This window comes from Vanessa cardui, chromosome 6, assembly GCF_905220365.1.
Source record: "Vanessa cardui chromosome 6, ilVanCard2.1, whole genome shotgun sequence".
NCBI classification, from domain to species: domain Eukaryota; kingdom Metazoa; phylum Arthropoda; class Insecta; order Lepidoptera; family Nymphalidae; genus Vanessa; species Vanessa cardui.
The window spans coordinates 8,077,348-8,103,440 of record NC_061128.1 but is presented as its reverse complement, the minus strand read 5'-3'; the positions used below and the strand labels follow the sequence as shown (position 1 = coordinate 8,103,440).

General features: G+C 35.7%; 2 protein-coding genes across 3 annotated transcripts; one reads left to right on the top strand and one right to left on the bottom strand.

The window, feature by feature from the left end:
• Positions 1-66: 66 nt before the first annotated feature.
• Positions 67-4,512, bottom strand: LOC124530401 (zinc finger protein 43-like). Of its 2 annotated transcripts, XM_047104564.1 has the most exons (10): positions 4,184-4,512; positions 3,739-3,830; positions 3,309-3,600; positions 2,559-2,784; positions 2,085-2,339; positions 1,759-1,906; positions 1,598-1,664; positions 1,312-1,455; positions 469-615; positions 67-348 (listed from the first exon to the last, which is right to left on the bottom strand). In XM_047104564.1, exons 1-10 carry the CDS (start codon positions 4,316-4,318, stop codon positions 259-261), a joined length of 1,596 nt encoding a protein of 531 aa, XP_046960520.1. In that variant the 5' UTR covers positions 4,319-4,512; the 3' UTR covers positions 67-258. The 2 variants fall into 2 exon arrangements, with proteins under 2 accessions (XP_046960520.1, XP_046960519.1); XM_047104563.1 differs by having other exon boundaries at positions 67-615.
• A 444-nt stretch (positions 4,513-4,956) lies between these two features.
• On the top strand, positions 4,957-23,885 carry LOC124530175 (rapamycin-insensitive companion of mTOR). The gene is made up of 24 exons (XM_047104179.1): positions 4,957-5,165; positions 5,313-5,589; positions 5,694-5,825; positions 6,195-6,427; positions 6,546-6,768; positions 8,105-8,258; positions 8,382-8,486; positions 8,564-8,689; positions 8,772-9,437; positions 9,508-9,696; positions 9,774-9,982; positions 10,080-10,470; positions 10,574-10,797; positions 11,698-11,884; positions 12,367-12,631; positions 12,743-13,295; positions 13,993-14,111; positions 14,664-14,754; positions 15,166-15,315; positions 16,392-16,544; positions 16,787-16,920; positions 17,475-17,654; positions 18,890-18,993; positions 20,297-23,885. The coding sequence occupies exons 1-24, from the start codon at positions 5,129-5,131 to the stop codon at positions 20,537-20,539; spliced, it is 5,145 nt and encodes a 1,714-aa protein (XP_046960135.1). The 5' UTR covers positions 4,957-5,128; the 3' UTR covers positions 20,540-23,885.
• The last annotated feature ends 2,208 nt before the right edge of the window (positions 23,886-26,093 follow it).

Sequence of the window (26,093 nt, the reverse complement as noted above, 5' to 3'; positions counted from 1 at the left end):
GGGCCACTAGTGCGCACGCTACACGCTGTAGTCCGTGGTGTGTTGCACGGTCTCGTGCACGGCGGGCGTGGGCACGTCGCCGAGCTGCGGCATGATGTGCGCGATGGCCTCGCGTCGGGCGGGCCACTAGTGCGCACGCTACACGCTGTAGTCCGTGGTGTGGTGCACGGTCTCGTGCGCGGCGGGCGTGGGCACGTCGCCGAGCTGCGGCATGATGTGCGCGATGGCCTCGCGTCGGGCGGGCCACTAGTGCGCACGCTACACGCTGTAGTCCGTGGTGTGGTGCACGGTCTCGTGCGCGGCGGGCGTGGGCACGTCGCCGAGCTGCGGCATGATGTGCGCGATGGCCTCGCGTCGGGCGGGCCACTAGTGCGCACGCTACACGCTGTAGTCCGTGGTGTGGTGCACGGTCTCGTGCGCGGCGGGCGTGGGCACGTCGCCGAGCTGCGGCATGATGTGCGCGATGGCCTCGCGCGCCTCGTTCAGCATGCCCATCTCGCGCCGCAGCACTTCGTCGGTCACGGTGTGGATCGACTTGAATTTCAGGTTAATGCCGTGCACTTTGAACACGTGGTTGTTCAGGTTCACCTTGTAACTGAACGCCACGCTGCAGACCTGGAAATGACCGATATTATTTATGTATGGATCACCTCAAATATCAATTTGCTAACGTTAATTATTGATTAACGATATGGACAGGGAGATGATGAATTATTGAAGCAACACATTTAACGATAAGCAACAATTGCAATATTTAAATGGTATATAATTATATAATGAATACGAAATATCATATATTTTAATTTTCAAAATTATACAAGCTGTGAACATATATTATTTAGCTAATCCTCAATTTACAGTAATGTATGTTGAGTGAGTTAACATATGATTTTTGAATCAGAGTAGAATGGATAACACGAAAACGAGCAAAAACGAAAAACCAAAAGGCTTTACAAAAAAAAAACCAATTCACATTTTCTGACACAGTGGAAAAAATTAAGACATGCACACTGGTCTATGAAGTTTATGACGAGTTAGCAGAAATATCAAGATGAATATCTTTCATAAAACTTTAAGTCCTCTACCCCAGTAAAAGTACTCAAACAGTCACAACAAATTTGTATGAAAATTCGTCATTTTTGATAGTATGGTCATCATATGTCTAAATAAAAGACAGATTTTAATGCATTGTTGACAACTCATCACTTAAGTTTGAAGTTACAGTTATGGTAATCACTGATTAGGTGTTTGTTTATTAGAAAAAAACAGTTATCACATATATCAGTCATATCACTAAGTACTCAGACTCACTTGGCAGGAGTAAGGGCGTTCGCCGGTGTGCATACGCTCGTGGTTTTGCAGTTGGTGCTTCGCATTGAACGACATGGTGCAAGTCGCGCATTTGAATGGTTTGTATCCAGCGTGGATACGAAGATGACGGTTTAGATCGCAACGCTGGAAATATAAATGTATTTTAAGCTTATGAATACATGATAGAGCATAATGGAATCCAATGCAATAGATATTATTAAAAGAAATAGTAATTATGATTTTATTTACTAATATAATAATATTAAATACAAAAACGTTTACTTACAGCAATAAACTTTTTCGAACACAAATTGCATTGGAATGGTCTCTCTCCTTTGTGAATCAGGTTATGCCTATAAAAAAAAAATTATAATAGATCAATGTCTGAATTGAACTAAAACACTGTATTAGATAATAAATATTATCTATCAAAAATGTTTTAGTTACCTTACTAGTGATTTCTGTGTGTAGAACCCTGCACCACAAATTTCACAAATATGGTCTTTAATTCCAGTGTGCTGTTTAAGGTGAACTAATAAATTACTTTTTTGTACAAAGGATCGTGGGCATTCGGAGCAAGTGTACTTCTTTTTTTCTGAAAGAATCACCATTAAATGTCAATAAAACTACAATAAAACCTACATAACATTTAGATTATAATAACATGTGTTCTAAATCAAGAATTAAATGAAAAAAGAGATATTCTAACAAAAATATGTAAATGTAAATTTAACTTTTTATGTAATATATAAATCTATATATAGTCTGCATACCTTCATGAGTTGCTATATGATTGCCAAGGGTATAAGTCAATATACCACAGACTGGACATACAAGCTTTTCTCTTTCTTTTGAAATGGGTTTTGTATTCTTCACCCTTCTTATAGAAATATCTCGTCTTATAATCCTACTATCAGACTTTCCTGAAGCCCTGGCTTTGTAATTTGGATGAATTTTCAATAACGTTGCATCTTTTGGTCTCTTCAAGAGTATTGGTGGTCCTTTAGCACCATTTTTCATTATTGGATCTGTCAAAATAAAGCAATGTTTCAGTAAGGGTCTGATCAAATGTAGAAAAATAATGTTTAATTTACCTTTAACTGTATATGTATATAACTGCATTTCACATGTATTGTTTTGTGTTATCAGATCATCCATTATGTAATTATTAATTTTAAATAGTTTAAAATAAAATGGGTAAATAGTATTAAATAAAAAGTTTCAACAAATTACTAAAAAATACTTACAACAAGTAATAGTAGTTGATTTCTTTTCATCACCACCAGAAGATTCATCAAGATCGAGTTTAAATTGTCTAACAACCCTTACTTTTTTTACAACTGGTTTTTTAGCCTTAAACACCTTTATTTCTGACAACTTTGGCTTTTTAAATTTACTCTTCGTCTTCTCTGAGGGTGGGACGTAATCATCATCATCATCATCTTGATATATGTCATCATCTAAATATTCAGCCTAGAATAAACATGATATATTCAAACATTTTATTGTACTGCCTTAAATTGTAAATCTACAAGTTATTATTGTTTAATAAAAAAGTTATATAAGTATATATTTATATTTATTTAGCATATATAACATGGGAGTGAAGTATGACAAAAAAATTTACATTGTATGTTAATAGACAATGTGTTTATAATAATAGAATATAAGGTACTTATATCATAATTATTTTATTAAATAATAAATATAACAAATTATACAAATATATTAATGGGCAACTTACACATACATAAATATATAACATATATAAATATCCTTTCTTAAAAGTACTATAGTTAAATTTGAATTGTTCAAATCATTATATTAATAGTCACTAATCATTTATAAATAAATATAAAAATTAAGTGCATAGTAATAATACCACATTTTTACTTTTTGTTATTACCCATTGCTACATTCTTAGTTTAATAAGTAATATTGATTAAAAAAGTATTAAATACATACAAATTTAACAATGTTTACAAATACTAACTTACATCAATATTGAAGGTTTGTGAATTTTCCCGAGATATATTAAAGCCATTTCCGGACTCCACTTTTCTTATAACTGTGTCTGCTATAACAATATCTTTACCATCAATAGTTTCAACTTTTACCACTTCATTAGGGTTATCGAGGACATCTATTTCCATTTCCCATTTTGGTTCATTTTTAATTGTTAGAGGTCCAATTTCACTTTTTATATCAGTAAAAGAATCAAATGCAATTTTTTTGGTTGGCACATTTCTACTTGCTTTTGCAATTAGCTTCCTTAACTCACGGTCAGACCTTTAATAAAATTACTTTAATTTATAGACAATAAATTGAAACTTTATAAAAATAAATATTTATATAATACATTAAATTTTTACTGTAGTATAAATTAGCTCATTTTACTTTACTTAAAAGTTATTGATGTGCACTTACCTCTCTGCAACATTTTTGAGAAGAAAAGCCTTTTCCAAAGATGTACAACATTTGTTGCATATTTTCTCAGGTAATCCATCATTTGAGGAAACCTAACAATATAACAAAATATTAAGTATTTATTTAAAATTCCAAACAAACCGATAACTTTGTAGCAATAAATTAGAAGGTTTAGAATATTTTAGTATAAATATTTTTTTTAGTTATTTTGTATTTCATTTAACAATTAAAATATTTGCACCTTTTTAGAAAACCTATATAATTATTTTGGCCAAATTTAATTCGAAAACAATACACGAATATAACAATATCGCAGTTTTGTTTTCTTTAAATGAAAACATGAAAAAACCACGATACTAATTTGTATTGGCAGAATTTTATGAAGTATAGTGATGCCGGTAATGCATTTGCTACTTCCGAGCAATAAATATACACAAACGCTAACCTTAACGTCTGCTATTGCTGTAAGCATTTCTGCATAATTCCCAGAAAGCTTATATTTAAATAATGGACACAAGGGTCTCTTGTTCGATAAACATATTCGACAGGATGACAAATTAATGCTGTTAGGTTCTATCATTTTGAAAATAAAAACTTCTCAGGTTAAAGTGATGAACAAAATCCGTAACTTTATCAAAGACACACAGTGAATCTATTTGATGTCGATTAAAAGCCAACACAGATATTTGATTTCGACATATTTTATTCTTAGCCCAACTCTACTGAAAGTCTTTAGGGATGTTTGACGTTTCGCAGAGTTTGACAAATGTTAGACACAATGGGTTGTAATGTTACGACTTACGAGTCGGCCTTTAGACATTCAAACCATAGCCATCCATTAAAAAAAAATCAATCATTACTCGATACCAAAGGTTATCGATACAAATGTTAGTAAAGTTCGGAAATATAAAAAAAAAATATATATAATGCCTTTAATTCAACTAACACTTATATTGTTTATTGCTTGGGATATCGTTTGTTGTGTTTTTAGATGTTCGACAAATCATATTTGTAAAGGATAAAATATTTAATATTAAGAGATCAAAGATCGACCTTATCGCTTATAAAAACTGTTCTGCAAAATAGTTAATACTTATGTGTAGGAAGAGAATTCCAAAAAATAATTAAAGTTAAAAAGACTTTTATCCAGAGCCGTTAAATAATTTAATAGAATATTTGTGACAACCAGAAGGATGACAACCACAGATTATTGATAAATATTAGTGTCAAATTTACAATGCGTCTCATGATAACAGGAATAAGAAACGCATTTTTTATCTGAGTCTCAATTCTTTATAATAGAATTTAGATAATATAGATGGTTCTTTTAAATGTTCTCAACTTATTTACGTTTCGTAAAAATTAAACTTGTGTCGTGAAAAATGTTATAATGGCCACTTTTGAAAATAGGTTGAGTCGTAGAAAAGGTAAATATTTTTTATTGGTTTACATTCTGTGTATAGCATAGGCCTACCTACTGTATTAAAATACTAATGATCAATATTTCCTTAATCGGTATACATTAGAAAATAGTGAAGTGTGTAATTTTATATGAAGAATCAATAATATTGCAGGTAAACATGGTGGCAATACGTATAGGTTAGACACTAAAAATAAAACACCTGAAGAGAATATAACAGAAATAATACAAGGTCTGTACTCAAAGAAATCGTTTCACAATGATACATCACCCACCAGCAAAAATTTGCCTACAGACTTTAGACTGGGCAGGCTAACACAGAAAAGTAGTTCTGACAGTTATAGGTGGTCCTATCTAGACGCATTAGTCACCTTACTTAATAAGGAAGACAGAAGTAAACTCGGATTTACTTCTGATGAGTTGATGACATGGTAAGTGAAAATATTCTTCTTAGATCTTGTGAACTATATATCTAACAGAAAGTTGTGTAATATAAAATACATCAGCTGACTGGTGTTTTGATTTTCTATTTCAGCATCCGAATAAGTCTTGTTGATGAATCTATGGTCATAAGAGCTGCTGCACTGAGAGTTTTACGATACTTAATTAAAACAGAAAGTGATGTTGCTACCTTTAATACTTTGAAACTGCCATATCTAGTTATCAGGTATTTTGAATGTTATGTTAATTTGTTTTTGAATTAATTAAGTTTACATAATATTAATTAACTTTTTTCTGTTTGCTGAGATAATTTTAAATGGATTTCTTTTGCTCTAAAAGTATATGTGTATATTTTTATAAAAAATGTTAAACTGTTGTGGAATATGTATGTGGTTATGTTTACATAGTGTAGTAATATAGAGTTATATAAACTTATACATTTCCTTTAAGAACGTGTAAGTTGAACTTTAGTGATAACAATAATATAAGAGAGCAGAACAATATCATTAAATAAATATAAAAATTGTGTAAATTATAATAATTTCTTTGTAGAATTAAAATTAACACCTCATTTATTGTATTTTTTATTTGCAAGGTCTATGGATTTAATGCTTCATAATGAAGAGGAACGTGCACAAGCATTAAAAGTAGTGAGACGTGTCATTGCTGTTGTTGGTGCTATTGAACAAGGCCAAAGGCGCTACCGTGCAGCATACATAGACCAGGGTCTGTTACGTTGTTTAGCAGCTGTTGCTCGAGCAGGAAGCGCTGGAGATGGAAGTAGCAACAGATTATCAAGACCTGCTATTGCGACTCTAGCTGAAATATGTAGGTCCATAACATAATTTTACTTGACATATTTAGTTTGTAAGCTGTTTGTCAAGTTTAATTTGTATTTTTGAAATATTCATTAATGTAGGTCACTTAAGATATTATGTTTTTACAGGTGTTTTAAATCCAGATCTGTTTATATCATGTGGAGGAGTAACAGCAGTAACAAGACAACTTGCAGAATGTGCCACACCACGTATGGCAGAGGCTTTATGTGGAGTCCTGTTACATACACTCAATGATCCAAAGTCACGAAATGCTGCTAGAATTGATTTAACATGTCTCAATTCACCCTACTGTGATTTTCAGTATAAACCAGCAGGAACTGATACCAGCAGGTGAATAATTAAGTGTTAATAATAATCTTCAGAAGTTCGCAAGTTCAAGGCAAAATTACTAATCAAATTAAACTGGTACTATTGTATGAGGTTAATAGTTAATTACATTAGTGACTTAAAAACATGAAGCTACAAAAAGTACCATGTAGAGCAAACACACAATAAAAACAAACAGAATGATTCTATGTCAGAAAAGTAAATGGTTTTTAAATGGAGATAATTGTTTAAATTGAATTATTACATAAAAAAGGGCTAAGTGCAAGCCATATTCGCCTGTGAAGGGTTCCGTAGCAGCAAGGAACATTGTTCTCGTAATTTGTTATAACTTTGATTGATGTTTTAATAATAGTATATTTTTATTACTTAGGTATCTCTTACAGATTTATTATTAGAAAATAATGGTTAACATTTTATGGATAAGGTTTATGTTTCTGTATTTTTTAATTGTATGAAATGATTGAATGAAAGGTTAACAGTTTATGATTTATGACTTATTATAAAAAAAACTACTTTGTAGATCTCGTTCAAACCAAATTTCGGTGAAAGTTTTTATGTTAATGTATATCATATATATTTTTTTGTTTTATCATTCTCTTATTTTAGAAGTTACAGGGGGAAGGATACATATTTTACATCTTCAGTTAGAAAAAAAAATTATTCTTTCAATTTAGAAAAAAAATATACTATAAACCTTAATATCATTTTTGAAGACCATAGGATATCCATAGTGTATCGAAATATGGGTTTAATGAAAAATTTTGAATTTCAGTTCAGTATGGCGAAATATGGGTAATGTTTTCCCATACTGAAATTTAGCCCAATTTTATGTTTGCAAGTGAAAATCTTAATGCGGTTCAGAATACATCTGGTTACGGAATCCTAAAAATGGGTTTCTTATCAGTATCAGCATAAAGCGGTTATAATGGAGTCTAAGATAAAGTTGATCTATTTGTATCTCCCTATTAATAGTATAATATTTAAAAAGATTTATGTAGAATTTGTTTCAACGGTTCCTTTCTAGTCTATTCTAGTATTACTGACAAATCTTTTTTGTTGTATATTATTTGACGACCTCCGTGGTCGAGTGGTGTGTACACCGGTTTTCATGGGTACGCCACTCCGAGGTCCCGGGTTCGATTTCCGGCCGAGTCGATGTAGATTACCATAAGTTTTCTATGTTGTCTTGGGTCTGGTTGTGTGTGGTACCTTCGTTACTTCTGATTTCCCATAACACAAGTGCTTTAGCTACTTACATTGGGATCAGAGTAATGTATGTGATGTTGTCTCATATTTATTATTATTTATTATATTATTATTATTATATGTGTGATTGTAGAGACGAGCGAGAGATGCGGTTCACGTGCAGTCGCCTGGCTCTGCTGTGCGTACTGCGCAGCTGGCCCGGTCTGCTGCACTTCTGCCACCCGCGCAGCGCGGGAGGCCTGCGCGCACTGGTCGCAGCGCTCTACCTGCCGCGGCTAGAGGTCCGAGTGAGTAACTTCACTTCGTCTTCTCCCATATCGCTTGGCTTGGCTGTTTATGACGGAAAGCTTTGATCTCATGATCGGGGCTATTGAAGTAATAAAGATTTAGTAAAAATTTTTTTTTTTTAGAAAGCTATATTGGATTTGCTGTATGAATTAGTTGGACTGCCGCAACCAGATTGGACCGATGAAATTTCTGTAGCATTGGATGCCGTTGACCCGTCTGATTTTCAAGTGAGTTTTATTTGTCATTGATTATAATTTTTAAATATGTATTATTTTTGAACTAAATGGTGAATTATTTTTAATAGGATTCTTGGCGATTGAATGAAGGTTTTGTGGCGGCTGAAGGTACTGCCATTTTACCGCACCTCGGTGCTACCGGCCCTGACATAATCGAAAACCATCTCGCACTGTTACTACAGTGCTTTTTAGAGGTCAGTCTATTTTCAACACATTAGTTCGTAATGGTGACGGCTAAATTATGACCGCCTTTATAATGCTTTATTTCCGTTTCAGGCTGGTCTCCTAGACGGATTGGCGGAAGTGATAGTGACTAGTGATACATTTATATCGGTCCGAGCGACCGTGCTTCTCGGTCAGCTGCTGCATCTGATACACCTCTTCGTGCCTCCTCAAATATGCAGCATAACTCCGGCGCTGCCGTCACTGATCTCGCAAGCGTCAGCCGGGAAACCACAGGCGTTGGCGGCTGTGGCGGCACTGTGCCGACTGCACGCAACACTCGAGGCGCGGCCAGCCAGCAACAGCCTGTTCCTGGACCACATCGTGCAGTACTGCAGCGGTGCCTTCCGGACCAAGGCGGAGGATTTCTCGAAGAGCCGGAAGGAGAGAGACAACGCGGACATGGCCAAACCGAAGTGCAACCGGGACTCGCACGACGAAAACGGCGAGTATCATAACGAATCGGACGCGGATTTTGAGCCCAAGCAGCGCCACAGCGTGGGCTCGCGCGCCGACGTTTCCACGCGCAACGTCAGCGCGCTCGTCAAGAGCAAGAGCGTCAGTTCGCGCACCACGGCCGCCGTCACCAAGGTCACCAAGTCGGCCAAATTCTTCAGCCTCTTCGAGCGCGACTGCGACAGCCTGCTCAGGTCTTCGTTCGTCATGCAGAACAAGGACGGTAACACATGGAATTGGGAAGTGATACGAACTATACTGAAGGTGAGATTCGGATTGTGATTGCTATGTGATGTGTTCTGGTGATTTATTAATTCGAAATAATATTTTTTAGGAAACCGATGGCACGCCGTTATTGAATTTGAGTGATAGTGGACACAAGGCATGGGCCAGTCGCATTATAAACTATTTAAAACCATCTTCGAATAAATACTCTCATACTGATCTGTCCACTATTGGTAATGGACATTCCGCCACTCGCGCTGGATGTCAATTAATTAGAAAGCTGTTGTGTCACAATGATGTAAGCGATATAGTGTTTTAAAAACTTTTAATGTAGAAAAAATATATGTGTCTAAAACAAAAATCAATTATTTTTAGGCTGACTCACAAAGACTATTGGAAGACCTATTTAACGACGTCAGTCGACAGATTGAGGCGATTGAAACTGGTCGTAAGGCTCACGAGTGCCTCTTCAGTCCACAGCACATGTGCAACACTATGTGTCAGATGTACTTTTTATTCATAGGACAACTCTGTCATTCGCATACAGGACTGAGACTTTTTAAGAAGACGAGGCTTTATGAAAAGTCAGTAATAGTGATGCCTTTTATTTAAATATTCCTATTTTGATTTAATTTATCTCAGCAACGAAGTTTATATTATTATTTTTGTTTTTTTTTTCAGTCTCCTTGAACTGTCAATAAAAACTCATCATAGTTGTTACGTTAAATTAGTGATATCGAGCTTAGATTACACGTTGGATTCGAGTCCAAGAGATATTCTTGCCAAAACACTAACATGCAATATACTAGCGTCGAGATTATACGCCACACAGTTCCTAAATGTACTCCTACGAGCCTCGCGTAAATCGAGAGATTTAGTCAGAAAAAAATCCAAGTTAAAAAAGAACATTGTACAGGAGCAATGGAAGTTTACGTCTAGAGATGAAACTGATACGAACGGGTTAGACATGGACACGTGGATACTGCAAATGTTAGTCGGACAGATCAAAGACGAATCTAAAACTGTTGTGAAGTGCGCTCTGACCATCTTAGAAGAAGCCTATAGTGTACCAGTGAGTTTTATCAATACTATTCGTTCAAAGAATGTTTTAAATTGACTTTTTGATGTAATATCTACACGATGACTTTTGATTGACCTTTATTTCTTGTGTGCAGGTCTTCTTTGAGAAGTTAATGACAATGAAGGATTCGCTCGGGCAAAACTGTCGGCTGGATAGAACGGCCGAACCTTCGTCGTTAGATTTCTCAGCTGTCGGCGACAGAGGCTACCTCCTATGGCTGGGACTCGAAGTGGCCTCCGCTGCGCAAAACACCGACGCATATTCGATCGCTTTCGTCAAAAAACATCTCGATTTTTGGAATAAGTCGTACAATTACAGGTATTTCACATTTGCTACTAATATGTTAACACATCTTAAAGACTATAGCTAAATTAATAAATATTATTAAGCATAAAAATTACATGTTACTATAAAAATTGCATTGGAAACGAATGTGTTATATAATATACTAGCGACCCGCCCCGGCTTCGCACGGGTGAAATACTGATACTAAACATACTACAGAATTTGTTTGCTTACGACATCACATTATAAACTTCTACAATTATACGTTTTGGCATGGGTACCGTATATACATTCATGTCCACGTAGTAGAAAAATTACAAACAGACGACGACGTCCGCGTGGCGTGGGAAATTTGCAAAACGCAACGCAACATACACCTGATAAAGTACCAGTATAAGCTGACCCCCAATTCATATCGACAACCATTTTAGAAAGAGCTCAACTTAAGTTGGGCGCTTATATTTCCTAAACTTTGTATTATTTGCGTATAAAAAGTAGCCTAAGTTACGCCTTAGTACATTACCTACCCGCCAATGAAAGTCCTGATCAAATCGGCCCAACCGTTCCAGAGATTACCCGGAACAAACAGACAGACAGACAGACAGACATACAGACAGACAGACAGACATACAGACAGACAAACAGACAGACAAAAATTCTAAAAATGTGTTATTTGGTATGTGTACCGTATATAAAGACAAATGCATGTAGCAGAAAGCGGTTATTTTAATATTACAAACAGACACTCCGATTTTATTTATTTGTATGGATTGTTAAGAGTAGCTACTTTGCTCCGTGAAGGCGAGAACTAGTCGCGCCGGTTGAATTTGTATTCCGAAACGTCGGGGTCCTCACAGTTAAATGTTCCAAAATGGCAACGTGTAGTCGGGAGCCTATTATATATGTTGAAATGATGTTGTCGCCTGCGTGCAGATACGTGCGGCTGGTGGAGGCGGGCGTGCACGAGGCGCTGGCGCTGTCGGAGGGCGGGCGGCGGCCGCGCGCGGCGCGCCGCACGGCCCGCCCGCCGCCGCACGTGCTGGGCGCGCTGGCCGCGCTCGCCGCGCTGGCGCCCGCCGCCGGCGCGCTGCTGGCCGCCTGCCTGCCGCACCACTACAGGGTAACGCCGAATTCTATACTCGCTTTAACCATTCAATGTATTTATTGGAAACATACCGTGACATATCCTCAAAAAAGAGATAACAAAAACAAAACGCTTGCCTTCTGCTTTTTTTTTTATGGTATAAGTTGGCGGACGAGCATATGGGCCACCTGATGGTAAGTGGTCACCATCGCCGATAGACAATGACGCTGTAAGAAATATTAAGTATTCCTTAAATCGTCAATGCGCCATCCAACCTTGGAAACTAAGATGTTATGTCCCTTGTGCCTGTAGTTACACTGGCTCACTCACCCTTCAGACCGGAACACAACAATACCGAGTATTGTTATATGGCGGTAGAATAGATGATGAGTGGGTGGTACCTACCCAGACGAGCTTGCACAAAGCCCTACCACCAAGTAGGGCTTAAGATGATCTGAAGAAAATGATGATCGAGTAAGTCGATTTATTAATTTCTTAATTCCCTATTTTCATAACAGATTCTGCAAAAAAAGAAATGCGTCACTGAGCAGGAAATCGTTGACTTGAAAGCGTCCCTGTGGGCGGTCGGAAATACGGCGGTGACTCCGCAAGGCTTGCAGCAACTGATGAACTTGAGCAACGGATTTCTGGAAGACGCGGTGCCCGTGCACATCGTGCGCCTGGCCAAGTACAGCCCCGTGTACTCGGTGCGAGCGACCGCCTTCTACGTCCTCGCGCTGATTGGTAGCACCTACGATGGCGCAAATCTCCTAGCTGATTTAGGTAATATGCTTATTTATTTTCAAATTTCCTTTGATAAAAATCTACTGTTTCATAGTAATAAAACTTTTTGAATTAAATATTGATTAAAGGATGCCTTTTTCCCAAATGTAGGTTGGTTCTGCGTCAGACATACGAGACACGATCAATTCCCCGTTATTCCCGATGAAAACTTCGTCCAGATGATGGATCTTCAGGACAACGGTCATGCTTTTATCACTTCGCCCGACCGACGATTCTTTGACATCGATTTGAGCGAACACTCCGATCACACCGATCAAAGCACAGCGGAAAGCTTACATTCCGAGATTACGAAGTTAAATCGAACCATCGGGTCGATATCTACCGACCAAGACAAGGACCAAGATGTAGTGGATCCTAAAATAAACATATTCGAGCGTCGTGATGCCGATAAGAGAAAGTCGCACACGCTGCCAACGCAAGGATCTAGCTCGCACGAACGTTCGCTAACCGAGTCTCGAACTGTAGACATTCTGAGAGACTGCTCGAGTTACGAACGCGGTCCTTACAGATTGCACATGGAAAATAAATATACAAGGAATTTCTCACTGGACCACTCGCAAGAGGGCCGAGAGAGACACACCAGTGAATCGAGTACTAGCGGAGTGAGCAGTTGCGATTCGTTCCTCGGGAAGTATGTTATCCCGTAAGTATATAATCTATTACTGATTACAACTTGATCAATATATCACGCACAATGATTTTATCACGCTGAGTTACTATTAGAAACTTGTACTTCAATTTACACTTTAATTACTATCACAGACACAGCGTCGAAAATAGGCTATTTGACAATACGAAAAATAAATTGTGAATTATTGTAATCAGTGTATATTATGAGTTTATAAATGGTTATTTACTAACGAAAGTTGAAAATAATACTTAATTTATTCAAAAATTTTTTTCAAACGTTTGTAACGTGACACAAAACGCCGCAAAACGAAAATTGGCCGGGCTTACGATGAGGTCACTTTCTTGTAAACCTTGCTTTTCTACTATATGTACCACAGATTAAAATACAGGAAAGTGACGTCACCGACCCCATTGCAGCGCCATATTGTCCAAGCGGCGTTTTTGCGCGCTATTTAAATATGGAATTTTTAATACGATATTTTTCGGCAAATATGTACTAGAAATAAAAAAAATCAACTTTTACTGGGTTCCTTAACTTCTACTAAATAATATAAATTGTATTTTAAAAACCTGTCAAATAGCCTATTGTCGCTATAAACATTATATAATGAAAAGAAATAGTAACAATATGTTGTTTGAAATTATACCATCATGCCTGCATTGATCCCATCCAATACTGGTTGAGAATACAAGTAAATCCGTGTCCGTAGCGAGCGCGTGCCCAAGCTGAGCCCCATTCCCAGCTCGTCCAGCCTGCACGGCGCGCGCAGCGGCGGCGCCACGCAGCGCGCGCGCCCGCCCGACGTGCGCCGCCGCACCTCCACCTCCAGTGAGTCTGTTACATACATGTTACTGTTACATACATGTTACTGTTACATACATGTTACTGTTACATACATGTTACTGTTACATACATGTTACTGTTACATACATGTTACTGTTACATACATGTTACTGTTACATACATGTTACTGTTACATACATGTTACTGTTACATACATGTTACTGTTACATACATGTTACTGTTACATACATGTTACTGTTACATACATGTTAACTGTTACATACATGTTACTGTTACATACATGTTAGTTATTCGAATGTTCTTATCGTACCAACTGCCAACACATCGTACCGAGAGAGCGCTTAAGTAATTGAGAAAGACAATTAATATTGAAAACTGTAATTATTATTTAATAAGCCTATAATACCCGTAACATTAAACAGTATTTCAATCTTTTAAAATCGTGAAAATGTCAACATTTTATTTTTCTGTGTACGTGGAAAATTATAAGCTTCAATTAACCCTTAAATCATGTTATTTCTTGGTTGGACTCCTTGAATTAGTTCTAACTAATTGACGATTTCATTTCGATTTCAGGTTTTACAACACCAGACGTTGCCAGTTCACCTCCTACTCAGATGGACTTGAGAGGATATGCCACACTGCAAACTCTTAATAAACACAGAAGGTAATTTTATTTAATAGATATATGCCATTTATATTATAAATAACCGTTCAATACGATATTATAATTGTATAATTTCACATATTTTGCACGCTAAATAAGCTTAAGATTCGACTGTGTAAAAATAAAATCGTTGGTCTATATAAGTTTAAAATAACGCGTTAACTGTAAGCCACCTTTTTATTTAAGACAGAATGGGGCTGTTAATGAATTGTTGGATTATTATTAGAAAAGCACAATAATCTGACATGCTATAGAAAAATTGTAATATTTTTATCAGAAAAGTGTAACCATTTATATAAAAAGATAAGGTGTAAACAAATAATTATTCCTTGTGCAATTTTTATCATTACTAGTTGTTGAAAATAGTGTTATGAATTTTAATATTCTTAGTGAACTTTCACCACTAAACAGGCCGCATCATGTATCAGAAAGTGATGCAATGAGTTCCAGCGATGTCGATGTTTTGAGCTGGTTGCCCTACGACTCCAATCAACGTGCGAAGCCCTTTTCCTCCCTTCGGGATAGAGCAAAGTCAATTCGTGAGAGGATGACTAAACTAAGGTATTGTTGTTATCACAATTAATGTGTTTGAATTAAATACACATAAAAAATTGTACCATTTAAAGAAACGATTTCTTTGTATGAACATATAAAGCTACTCTGACACCAATAAAAAGTAAAGTATAGCTTGAAACTCTGAAAGAAATTCGAGAATTGACGAATTACATTTACTTAATTAAGCTTTATAAAACGATGTACATATAAACAACAACAAGAGCCTATAAATTTCCCACTGCTGGTTTAAGGCATATCTCCCTTTTAAGGAGAAAGTTCGAAACATATTCCATCTCGTCTCTTAAACGAGAGTAGAATCCCGGTTATCCGGATCAATTAAAAAAACAGGGGTATTCAGTATAATCGAAAATTCGGATAACCGATTTTGAAGCAAATCTAACAATATTTCAAAATTTAATATTTTTTAATATCTAGTGGGTTCATTTTGATCCCGCAAACAAATGAGAACGGGAGTATACCGTCGGTGGCGAGAATAAACTTGTCGTACATGCCTTGTTGCGCCGTCAAAACATTTTTAAATAGATTTATTACTAATAGGAGCCGAGACGAATGAGTCCGGATAATTGGATATTAGAATAATCGGGACTCTACTGTAATACAACAACAACAACAAACAACAACAACAGCCTGCAAATTCCCACTGCTGGGCTAAAGGCCTCCTTTCCCTTTGAGGAGAAGGTTTGGAAAATATTCCACCACGCTGTTCCAATGCGGGTTGGTGGAATACACATGTGGCAGAATTTCTATGAAATTTGTCACATGCAGGTTTCCTCACGATGTTTTCCTTTACCGCTGAGCACGAGATGAATTATAAAGACAAATTAAGCACATGGATCACCGCTTGCCTGGGTTTGAACCCGCAATCATCGGTTAAGATGCACGCGTTCTAACCACTGGGCCATCTCGACTCACTGTAATAGGTACATGAAAACTCATCTTCACAGAATTTGAAACTGCTATCCACCGAGCTCCTCACAAGTCTTTCACGGCTTTTCTAACGATCGAGATTATGCAATCTCGACGAGTAGACTTCTTTCGTAATATATGAACTTGTGCGACAGCCTGCTGGAGTACGACTGGAAGCCGCTGTGGGCGGGCGAGGGCGCGGCGCGCGCGGCGGCGCCCAGCGCGCCCCCCCGCCCCGCGCCCGCCGCGCGCTCCCTGTACTACATGGGCATCTGCCTGCCCGCCAACCTGCTAGACCTCTTCCCCTTGTGAGTGTCCTCGTCATAACCATTAACGTGTCTCACGCGATCCGTTCTCAATTTTGTAGTTTTTTTATGCTGACTGTACCTAATGAACTACTATGAAATGTTTTATCGAATGATGCTGGTTAAACCGTGACCAATAAAAAAAAATTTAACAGTAAAACTAATATTTATTTAAGTAAATAAATAAAAGGCTTTTTTATTTTATTTTATTTTTATTTATTAATGATGGTTAATTTTATACCTAGCGACAACGAAGAAAAGGAAGCAGATGGTGACGAGGATCAATGTGGAAATAGAGTGACATCCTATTTAGGAGAATTTACGACTTTGGACAATCGATCACGTACGCCTGATAACCATAGCTTTAGCTTTCATAAGGGTGAGTATTGTTATGATTTAAATTTATATTACCATCAATAGATTTATTTAGGATATTGTATTTATCATACTATTATTGTAAATACAATATAAACATACTATTATTTAATAGCCTTACTTTTGTTATTATGTGCTTCCAATATACATAATAATAAAAGTAAGGCTAAAAATAAAGTAAAAATAATAATTGTGAAATTAAGCTTTTTGTGTACCTACTTGTTACAAAGTATTATTTATTATACATAAGACAACTTATAACATTAATTGAAAGCCTTTTTTAGATTTGAAATTTCCTTCAATTTTTGCAATAACTATTACTAAAGAGATTTATTTTACCCAACAACTACAACAACAATATCCTGTAAATTTCCCACAGCTGGGCTTAGGCCACACATTATGAATTTGAACTTGTTAAATTAGTGATTTCATTTCAAACTTTCTTCATATATTTTTTTTATTATTTGGCTATTCGATATATATAGTACTACTACTTCCACTAAATTAACTTATAAGTGTGCACATATACTGACACGATACCGCTGCCATCGTCGATAGGTACGAGCGTGCGCACGGCGACGCCTGCGGTGGCGGGCGCGGACGCGGGCGGCGCCGGGCGGGCGGCGCGGGAGGGCGGCGAGGCGGGCCCGGCGTGGCGCCACGCGACCTCGCAATGCCTCGCCTGCGTGCGCACGCGCCCGCCCTCCTCGCACGAGCTCCGGGAGGCCTTCTTCGCCGGTACCGTGCCTCCCTTACCTTTTTACAATGACTCACACATGTGAATCATCGCATCTACATATCATCTGTATGTGCATACAGATATAAGCAACTTGTAATTGTTGATTATCATAGCTTTTGAACTCTTAGAAGTTTATGGCTTTTAATTTTAGTGTTTCGAGATAATGTATTAGTACGACACAACTTAGATGTAGCATCGGCAAAATTCGTAAAACCGATCACATCCGAATTGAGTACGCTATCCCAAATTATCGATATTTATTTCTCACGCAAATATGTTCTTCGCACAAACATAATAACTTATAATATCATATGATCTAATATATTCGTCAATTCGATTCGTCGATTTACATGCAATTGCTTTCTCTGACGCGTGAATCTATAGCGACGAATTGCGCCGAATGGCGCGATAGGGAGCTATTTCTATTGGTTTTGTAAATCGGCTGTAATCGGTTTTATTTTCATTCCATTGCATTTTCCGATGCTACATCTATACTAGCGGCACGCTATGATGGCCATTTTGACGTTTGCCCGCTCATGAAGTTTCGTATTTAGTAAATAATTACATCAAAGAAGCAAATTGTTGTTCTTTATTGACAATAGTGACGTGCAGTTAGTCAGAAAATTCATCGAATGTTATTTCTAAACTACAAATATTGGGGTAAATAGAACTATTCAATTAATAAAGGATGATTATGTAATAAATGTGAAAATAGATAATATTTTAGAAAAAGAACTTATAATTAATGTCAGTGACGATAGCAGTGAGAGTGAAAGCAGCAGTATGGACGACTCCGATTAAATATAGCCACTAGTGTTTTTGGTTTCTTTTTTGTATATATTTATTTCTTGTATATAATGTGTTTATAAAGTTATTCATTCTAATTCCAATTTTTGATTTAAATTGATTTCGTTCGAATATATTACTTAAATTTATTTTATAATTTTTTATTAAACCTTTTTAATAAGATACTACTTGCAACAAAAGCTTGAATTAAATTACTTGCAAATAATATTATATCGATAATAAATTTACATTTCACATCACTTTTTTAATATGTCAAAACGGCCATCGTATCTTGCCGCTAGTATAATTTGTGTTGTACTAAATATCTATATTGACCAATATGGCCTATATCGCAACTAAGTAAATGACTGACAAACTGACTTATTTATTTATTTCTATATATAATGCGAATGACACATTTCAATATCTCTGTACTTATACTGTGCAGAGCCGGCGTGCGGCGAGGCGCGCGTGTCGAGCGAAGCAGGCAGCCCGCAAGCGCAGTTGCTTCGTCACGTGCTCTTTATGTCTAACCCCATACACTTGAAGCAGGTCAGTTGTGTTCATTGGATAAATTATCTGATACTAGCTTTTGCCCGCGACTTCGTTCGCGTGGACTTCAGGTTCGTCCCGTCTAGTCTAGTAATCGCTTAAAATCGCTTCGTAAATAAGCCATTATTTCTCGTACAAAGTAAAGGATAAAAAATGGTTATTGTGGGTTATTCCTAAGAGATAAACATATACCATCACGGACTTTTTTGTAGACCTTTTTAAGTTGTACAATACTGTAGTACATTGTTTTGGTCTATCTTGTAGGATTCAGTCAGCGTTTGCAATGTAAGCGCAAAAAATGTGTTTTTTTACGACCTCACATTAGAAACCTCAAAAATTGTAGCCTACGTGTTATTCTGATGTATAAGCTATATTGTGGTAAAGTTTCATTTAAATCCATTCAGTAGTTTTTACGTGAAAGAGTAACAAACATCCATACATCCATACTTACAAACTTTCGCCTTTATAATAGTAGTAGGATTCTTTCTAAAGTGCCAAGTTTTCTAAGTGTATTCGCTGGGTACGAAGTATAAGGGTGGGGGAACCACGAAACGATCGCAGCGCGCGTCGTGGCCAAAAAAGGAACTTTCTGTGGCGGACGCTGTCACTTTTTACTAGCGAGATGAACGTTTTTAGTAAATAAACATGAGTCACGAAGCTTGCTGCTTAGTTAATTGCAAAAACAATGGCAGAAATAGTGATAAAATATTCTACAAATTAACATGTGCTTCAATGGTGTAGATCATAGCATCTTCATATTTAATTTCTTTTACACCTTGCACATGTTGAGCTAAAACTAATTGTTTTCCTTTCAATGTTGTTTGTGGTTGGAAAATGATGTCGTGTGTGATTGGTTGGAATCCAGTTTTTATGATTAATTTAGCCATGTTTAACTGAAAATACATAAAAGGATGGATGCTTGAGGGCACAAGCTGCTATTTACATGAAATGCGTTATTCGATGAAATTTGCTTATTTCTTTATTTACTTCTCATGACGACAGCCATGAAAAATCCGTAATGTACTAAGCGATATCTATTGATTGTGCCATTTTCAAAATAAAAAAGACTTACCTTATATAGATTTAGAATATTTATTGGCATAAATGTAAATTACAATATTTACTTAAAATTGTTCGTTTGTAAATAACTCGTCGTAATGACAGCCGGGCATTTGACATTTCGGAGGCCACCGTAATTTGGCTAGCAACCGCTAGTTGGCGCTGTCATCGCGCACCCAGCGAATACTGTTATTTTTATTGATCTGAACATTGTTAATAACCGCTTGTTTTTAAACACTTTCAGGCACGTTCCGCGTTGCTGTCTCTAAAGCAAAGACACCCAGATGTGTTTCGTAGTCCCTGCGTGTACTCCGACGTGTGCGCTCTTTTGTCGAGAGACACGTACATGCTGTACTCGCGTCGAATTCTACAAGAACTGTTCCTTGACACGAACTTCGACTGTTTCTTCGATGAGCCAGCCGCTATACTTTCGCGGCACAACAATATAACCTCTACCTTACCACCGACTGTCGAAATGACGCAATAGTATTCATTATTTATCATTTCTCTTACGGTACATCGTCAGCAGCAACAATATAATTTCTTAAAAATGTTGAAATATTTATTATGAGATTGTACGAGTAAGGTTTCTATTGTTAATAATAATCATATCTCTTAGAAATTTAGGATCGAAAACCGAATCTTAATTTTATTTGGGTTCATGGCTGACTGTATGATTAATCAAATTTACTACGCGAAGTTGCTTAACACAGTGAGGCCTTTGTCTTGAAAGTTAATTCGTTGGCTTAGTATTATTCATTTAAAACGTATTTAGCTTTATTCTGAATTATTTATAATAAATCAATATTAGAACACCTAAAATTCAGAAGAACAGAAATTAAAAAACAAGAATATATCGAATAAAATAAAATATTAAAACGATAGGTACCGTTCGTGAGAAATAAGAAATTCTTAAATATTAAAATGTATTTATTTGCTAGAATCTCAGCTTTGTTATTCTTCTGAAATATTGCTTTACTTATAATAGACTTATAATGTATTGCCAAATAACTAATGATTGCCAGAAATATGTGGTTCTTAATACCTTTAAGAGAATATTGAGCATGAAACCCGTTGTACATAAACTTCCGACTTTTTATCACGCCATTGATAAATAATAACAGTCCATTACTGAGCATATATATTAACAAATAATTTAACATTCCCAAAATTATTATTGTATTTCTCGAACTATACTTATATAGCTGTAGGGTAATAATAGTCTAGATTCACATATGAATATTCACGGATCCCTATCCAAAAGACACGTCGTAGTTGAAAAAATAGGGTATCGAGCATAAATATCTAAATATAAAAATTAAAAAAAATATATTATAAAATGTATTTGAAGCTTTTGAAAAATCGGTTTGATGTAAAGTTTTTGCTGTTCCGCTCAACCATGACAAGCAAAGAGTGTAATCATTAATTTGTTACTTGCATATGTAGCATATTCCAGTGCCAGAAGAAGATAGATAAACAAATGTTACACTTTCATATTCAAGTAGTTATTGATTAAAAATTATTTTATTTTTAATTGAACGCTATTCCACTTAGCTATTTAAATTTCAATTTCCTTTCAAAGTTCCGATGACAACTTCACCGACATTAATCGTATCCATAACCAAACCATTTTAGAGCATCATGTCAACTCAAGGTCAAATTTGTCTTTACTGCTGCCATTGGAACGAGCAGTGGCATGTCCCTTCCCCATATGACTACCTCGTGTTTTAGATATAAACTATGTGTGGAGTTCAGTTGCCTGACACGTGTAGTTTGTGTGCGTTCATTTGTTAATGTAAATTGAACAAACAAATTTGTTTGCCCTTCAAATTGCCACACAAGCAAGTGTAGCTAGTAGTATTTTGTTCCTGGGAGTACATATATATACATATGTAGCACCCCTATTTATATTTAATTAAGAGGTTCTGTATATTTATTATAAAAAATATATGTGTGGAATATAGATGCAGGTATTCGTTTAAGAATTGATTTTTATTGTATAAAGTTTGTGTGATTATTTTTATGTTCTCTCCAATCTGTAGATATGCGAATCCTATAGCAAAAATTTTTAATGTAATGTTCGAACGCTAAGAGAATGTGTGACAGGTCTCTGATCTAATAGACGTTGTAACTTTGAGGTGTCGAAGAACTCACTACAAATCTATTATCATCATAAATGTCCTACTAACGAATAATATCATTAAATAATACCGGTTTACCTGTAAATGTTATGTCGGGTGTGGTTTTAACGTATGTCCAATTAATGATGAAAGTGTTAAACTCATATTAGCTAAACCTCCGGCAAATAATGTTTATAAGTAAAGTTATAATAAGTATACGTTATAATTTTGCGATTTTTTGCTAGGTTTTGTCCATTGGTTGTTGGTTATGTGATCTATTTTTTTTGTATTGTATCACTAGTTATGACCAATTAATGACAAGCGTCAGAAATACATTCTCCTAGCCGACGGATGTTATTAGTCATCAATTTAATTTATATTCTATGTATATCTAATATGTATTTGTTTCGAGTTTATGTTAAATACACCGTTTAACTGACTAAGAAAAGTTCAATTTTAAATTGATTAGAATTCAACCATTTTTTGTTTCGTACTGATTCCATAGACTGTGTACAAAATATTTAACAACCGACAATGTTTTGTATTTAATTACTTTCCAAATAACGAAAACATTTTAAACACATCTTGTCAAGTTGATTCGGATTTTGTTTTTATTATTTTGTACAGAACCAAATAAAATAGACTATATTAAAATCTCAATACACTAAATATCGCTCCAGTTTCCTATTTTCATATACAATTAATATATATTACTCCTGTTTATTTAAACCACTGCCAATGTTTGAACTTAACTGCCCACATTACTAAGTTTTTTTATATTTTTTTATATACACTTGTAAAATTAGTTTACCGTATTAATTGAAATGTGTTAGTTTATATTGAAATAATTTTAAAAATGTACCAGCCTTTGACAATATAAATGTCTATGTATCTAATTTTCGTGAAGATATTTAACATCTAAATTGTGTAAAACAATATTGATAAAGAATATCCAATGAACACATTGATCATAAAGGCAAATTTCAAAGTTCTCATTTAATTCCTTAACAAGTAAGCGATAGCGACTATTGTACTATTTTATTTATGCGACTATCAAATTAGTTTAATTGATGACAATTAAATTCACCTCTGCCTATTCTAGTGATGTATCCCACCTAAAGTCAAAAAATGACTCCAATATATTATATGCAACTCGTAGTTAATACACCGCTGTGTTCAAACATTTAGCGAATCTTATATTTGCATTTGTCTTGCTTCATTCGTTGTTGAACTAAAATATATACAGTTTATGTTATGATATTTCAAATAAATGATTTAAACGTGTAGGGTGTCACTTATTTACAATACATATTTGTTAATAACTTGTTATCGTCTCAATATTATAATGTATAGATTAAGTTATCTTTTCCTTTAGATGTATTTGTTAAATTATGATTTTTTATTTAAGGTTCTCAAAGATAAACTACAGTATTCCTATAAACATTTAGCCTATCTTCTGTTGTAGTTAGACTTCTCGACATCTGCATTTATATTATATAGTTTTAGGTGTTTCTTTTTAGATATCATAAAGTAAACGTGAAATATGATCAGTTGTTCCGTCGATAAGGCTAGTCTATATGAGGTATACGATGCCGCGATTATTTTAAAGACAATAGAAAAGTTATTATTTGAGCAAGATTTTCTTAAAGTTGCTATATAATGTAGATAAAATCCTTTTTCATTCATATTAAATCTAAAACATTGCTAAATATTAAAAAAAAATAACGAAGTATAGTGCCATTGAGCCAGTTCCTTGACTACTAATTACATTTTCATTATATTTAACATATTGTAACAGATATTTCGCATTAATTATAAATTGTAATCATTATATAATTTTATACTACATTTTTTTTATTTTCCTTGGATCCAATGTTTACTGTTTAAACAAGAGATAATTCAACCTGGCTCTCATATTTCCTAATGTGTAATATTTGTATAATAAGTACGTGGTTTTTATTAAAAGAAATTGATACAACTAATATATCAGGATCAAAGTTAATTCATATGGAATGTATGCATATTCTTTGGATTCGCGAAGTCGAAATAATCTAATAGATTTTTCAAAACCATCCAATCAAGAGCGTAATTTTCAAAAAATAATAATTAGCGTCAAGGTCAAGGATACATCCAGTTTTGGCGGAAATCAGCGAATTTTCTTAAGTATGATGATCGTCATACCCTCATTTTACTTCGGCCGCGGTATACTGCGTGCAATCCTTTCTTAACACTAATATCTTATGACTGTTTGTTTCTTTGTTTAAGTTTTTTTTAAATGTTAAAAAAAACATACAAAAATAAATCCCCAAATATCTTATGGCAAAATCGATGCTAGCAGGCAATCTTTTTGTGGTCCTTAAATTGTCTTTATGGCAATGCGTGTAGCATCGGCAAAATTTGTTAGTATACTTAATACTTAACACTTAATATACATTTTTGAAATTAAAAGAAAACGTAAAATGTACATATCGTTTTGTTATTAAACGCTTACATTAAACGTTAATTTATTTTATTAACTTTATATAATGATTAAATTATATAAATTTTAGCTTAGTTCGCGGGTTCAAAAATGTAGAGTACCTAGAAATAAATGATTAATTCCAAGTATTACTTGAGAATAATTTGCTACTGATGAAAATGCACAGAGATGCCGTTTCTTCCGAAAAGGAAGAAATTCGGAAGCTCCGAATATTCTTTTTTGATAACTCCGGCCAAATTACGTATTAGGACACGTCATACAAAGTAATTTTGCGTAAGAATTTTTGGTAGTTTTGATGATTGACTTTTCTACTTGCCATATTATTGGAAGGGTAATTACAAAGTTTGCAAAAGAATGAAAATAGGATTTAGATACCACTTGAAATGCAACCTGCAATTGCGATTTTATCGAAATTATGTCAATACAAAATTATCTAGTCAATAAAATCTAGTTAAATCTAATATATTTTTGGAGAATTAAAGACCTATATAATTGCTAAGATATGTTTTACAAGTTGCATTCGAGACTTATTACGAATCGTCTCGAGCAAAAATGTGACGAAGAAAGCCACGTAGACTACATGCATATACCAGCCACTATCCTCAGCATTTGGGGAATTTGAGAATAGGTAGTTTTGATTTATACGAAACCAGGGCACTGCCCAATCTCTTTAAAGTGGTCAATTTGACTTAAAGATATATCGGCATATCAAAGTTTCAGTACGAGAACCGAGTTACTGATGACAAAGTGGTCATGGCTGTAACCTTAGAAGGCCCCGGTACCAAGGTCGATGACCTTAACACGGTTTTTCATGAATAGGTCTAAATTATACATACATATATTAGTCCAATTCAATTTTTTTATTATACGTGGCAAACGGAAATGATTCCTACCTGATGAAAAGTGATTACCACTGCCTTACCGTATCTCTTTTTGGAATGGACGCTTTTAAAAAAGTGTAAGCTCTTTTCTTGAATGTTCTTAAATATTATAATTTCGGAATAACCGGTGTCATAGAAGATGTGTGAGAGTGAAATGCCTAAAAATCGCGCCGTTGTGATTTTGTTGATTTTCGAACACTTTTTTTTTTACGAGGAGGAAAGGCATTTACGCCTCCCGCCCGGCCGGGGGACCGGGACGGGTATGTGGGACTCAACCGTGGCCACAAGGGCCCCGTGCCAGGACTGAAGGCCCTGTTCTACCCACTAAAACCATCCTCGGGTTTCCACCATGTCGCCGAGTGGTGAGGCAACGGGATCGACCAGGGCATGCAACCGCGACCCCACCAGCGGCAGCCGCCGTAAGGCGGCTGAATGACTACCGTGGAAAGCGCGCCTAGTGCGCGCCTTCCTCCTCATCCTCCCTATCCCATCCCTCCTAGCCAACGAGGCCACTCACATGATCCGCCCTGACGCCGACCAGGAACGTACCAGAAGCAGCCT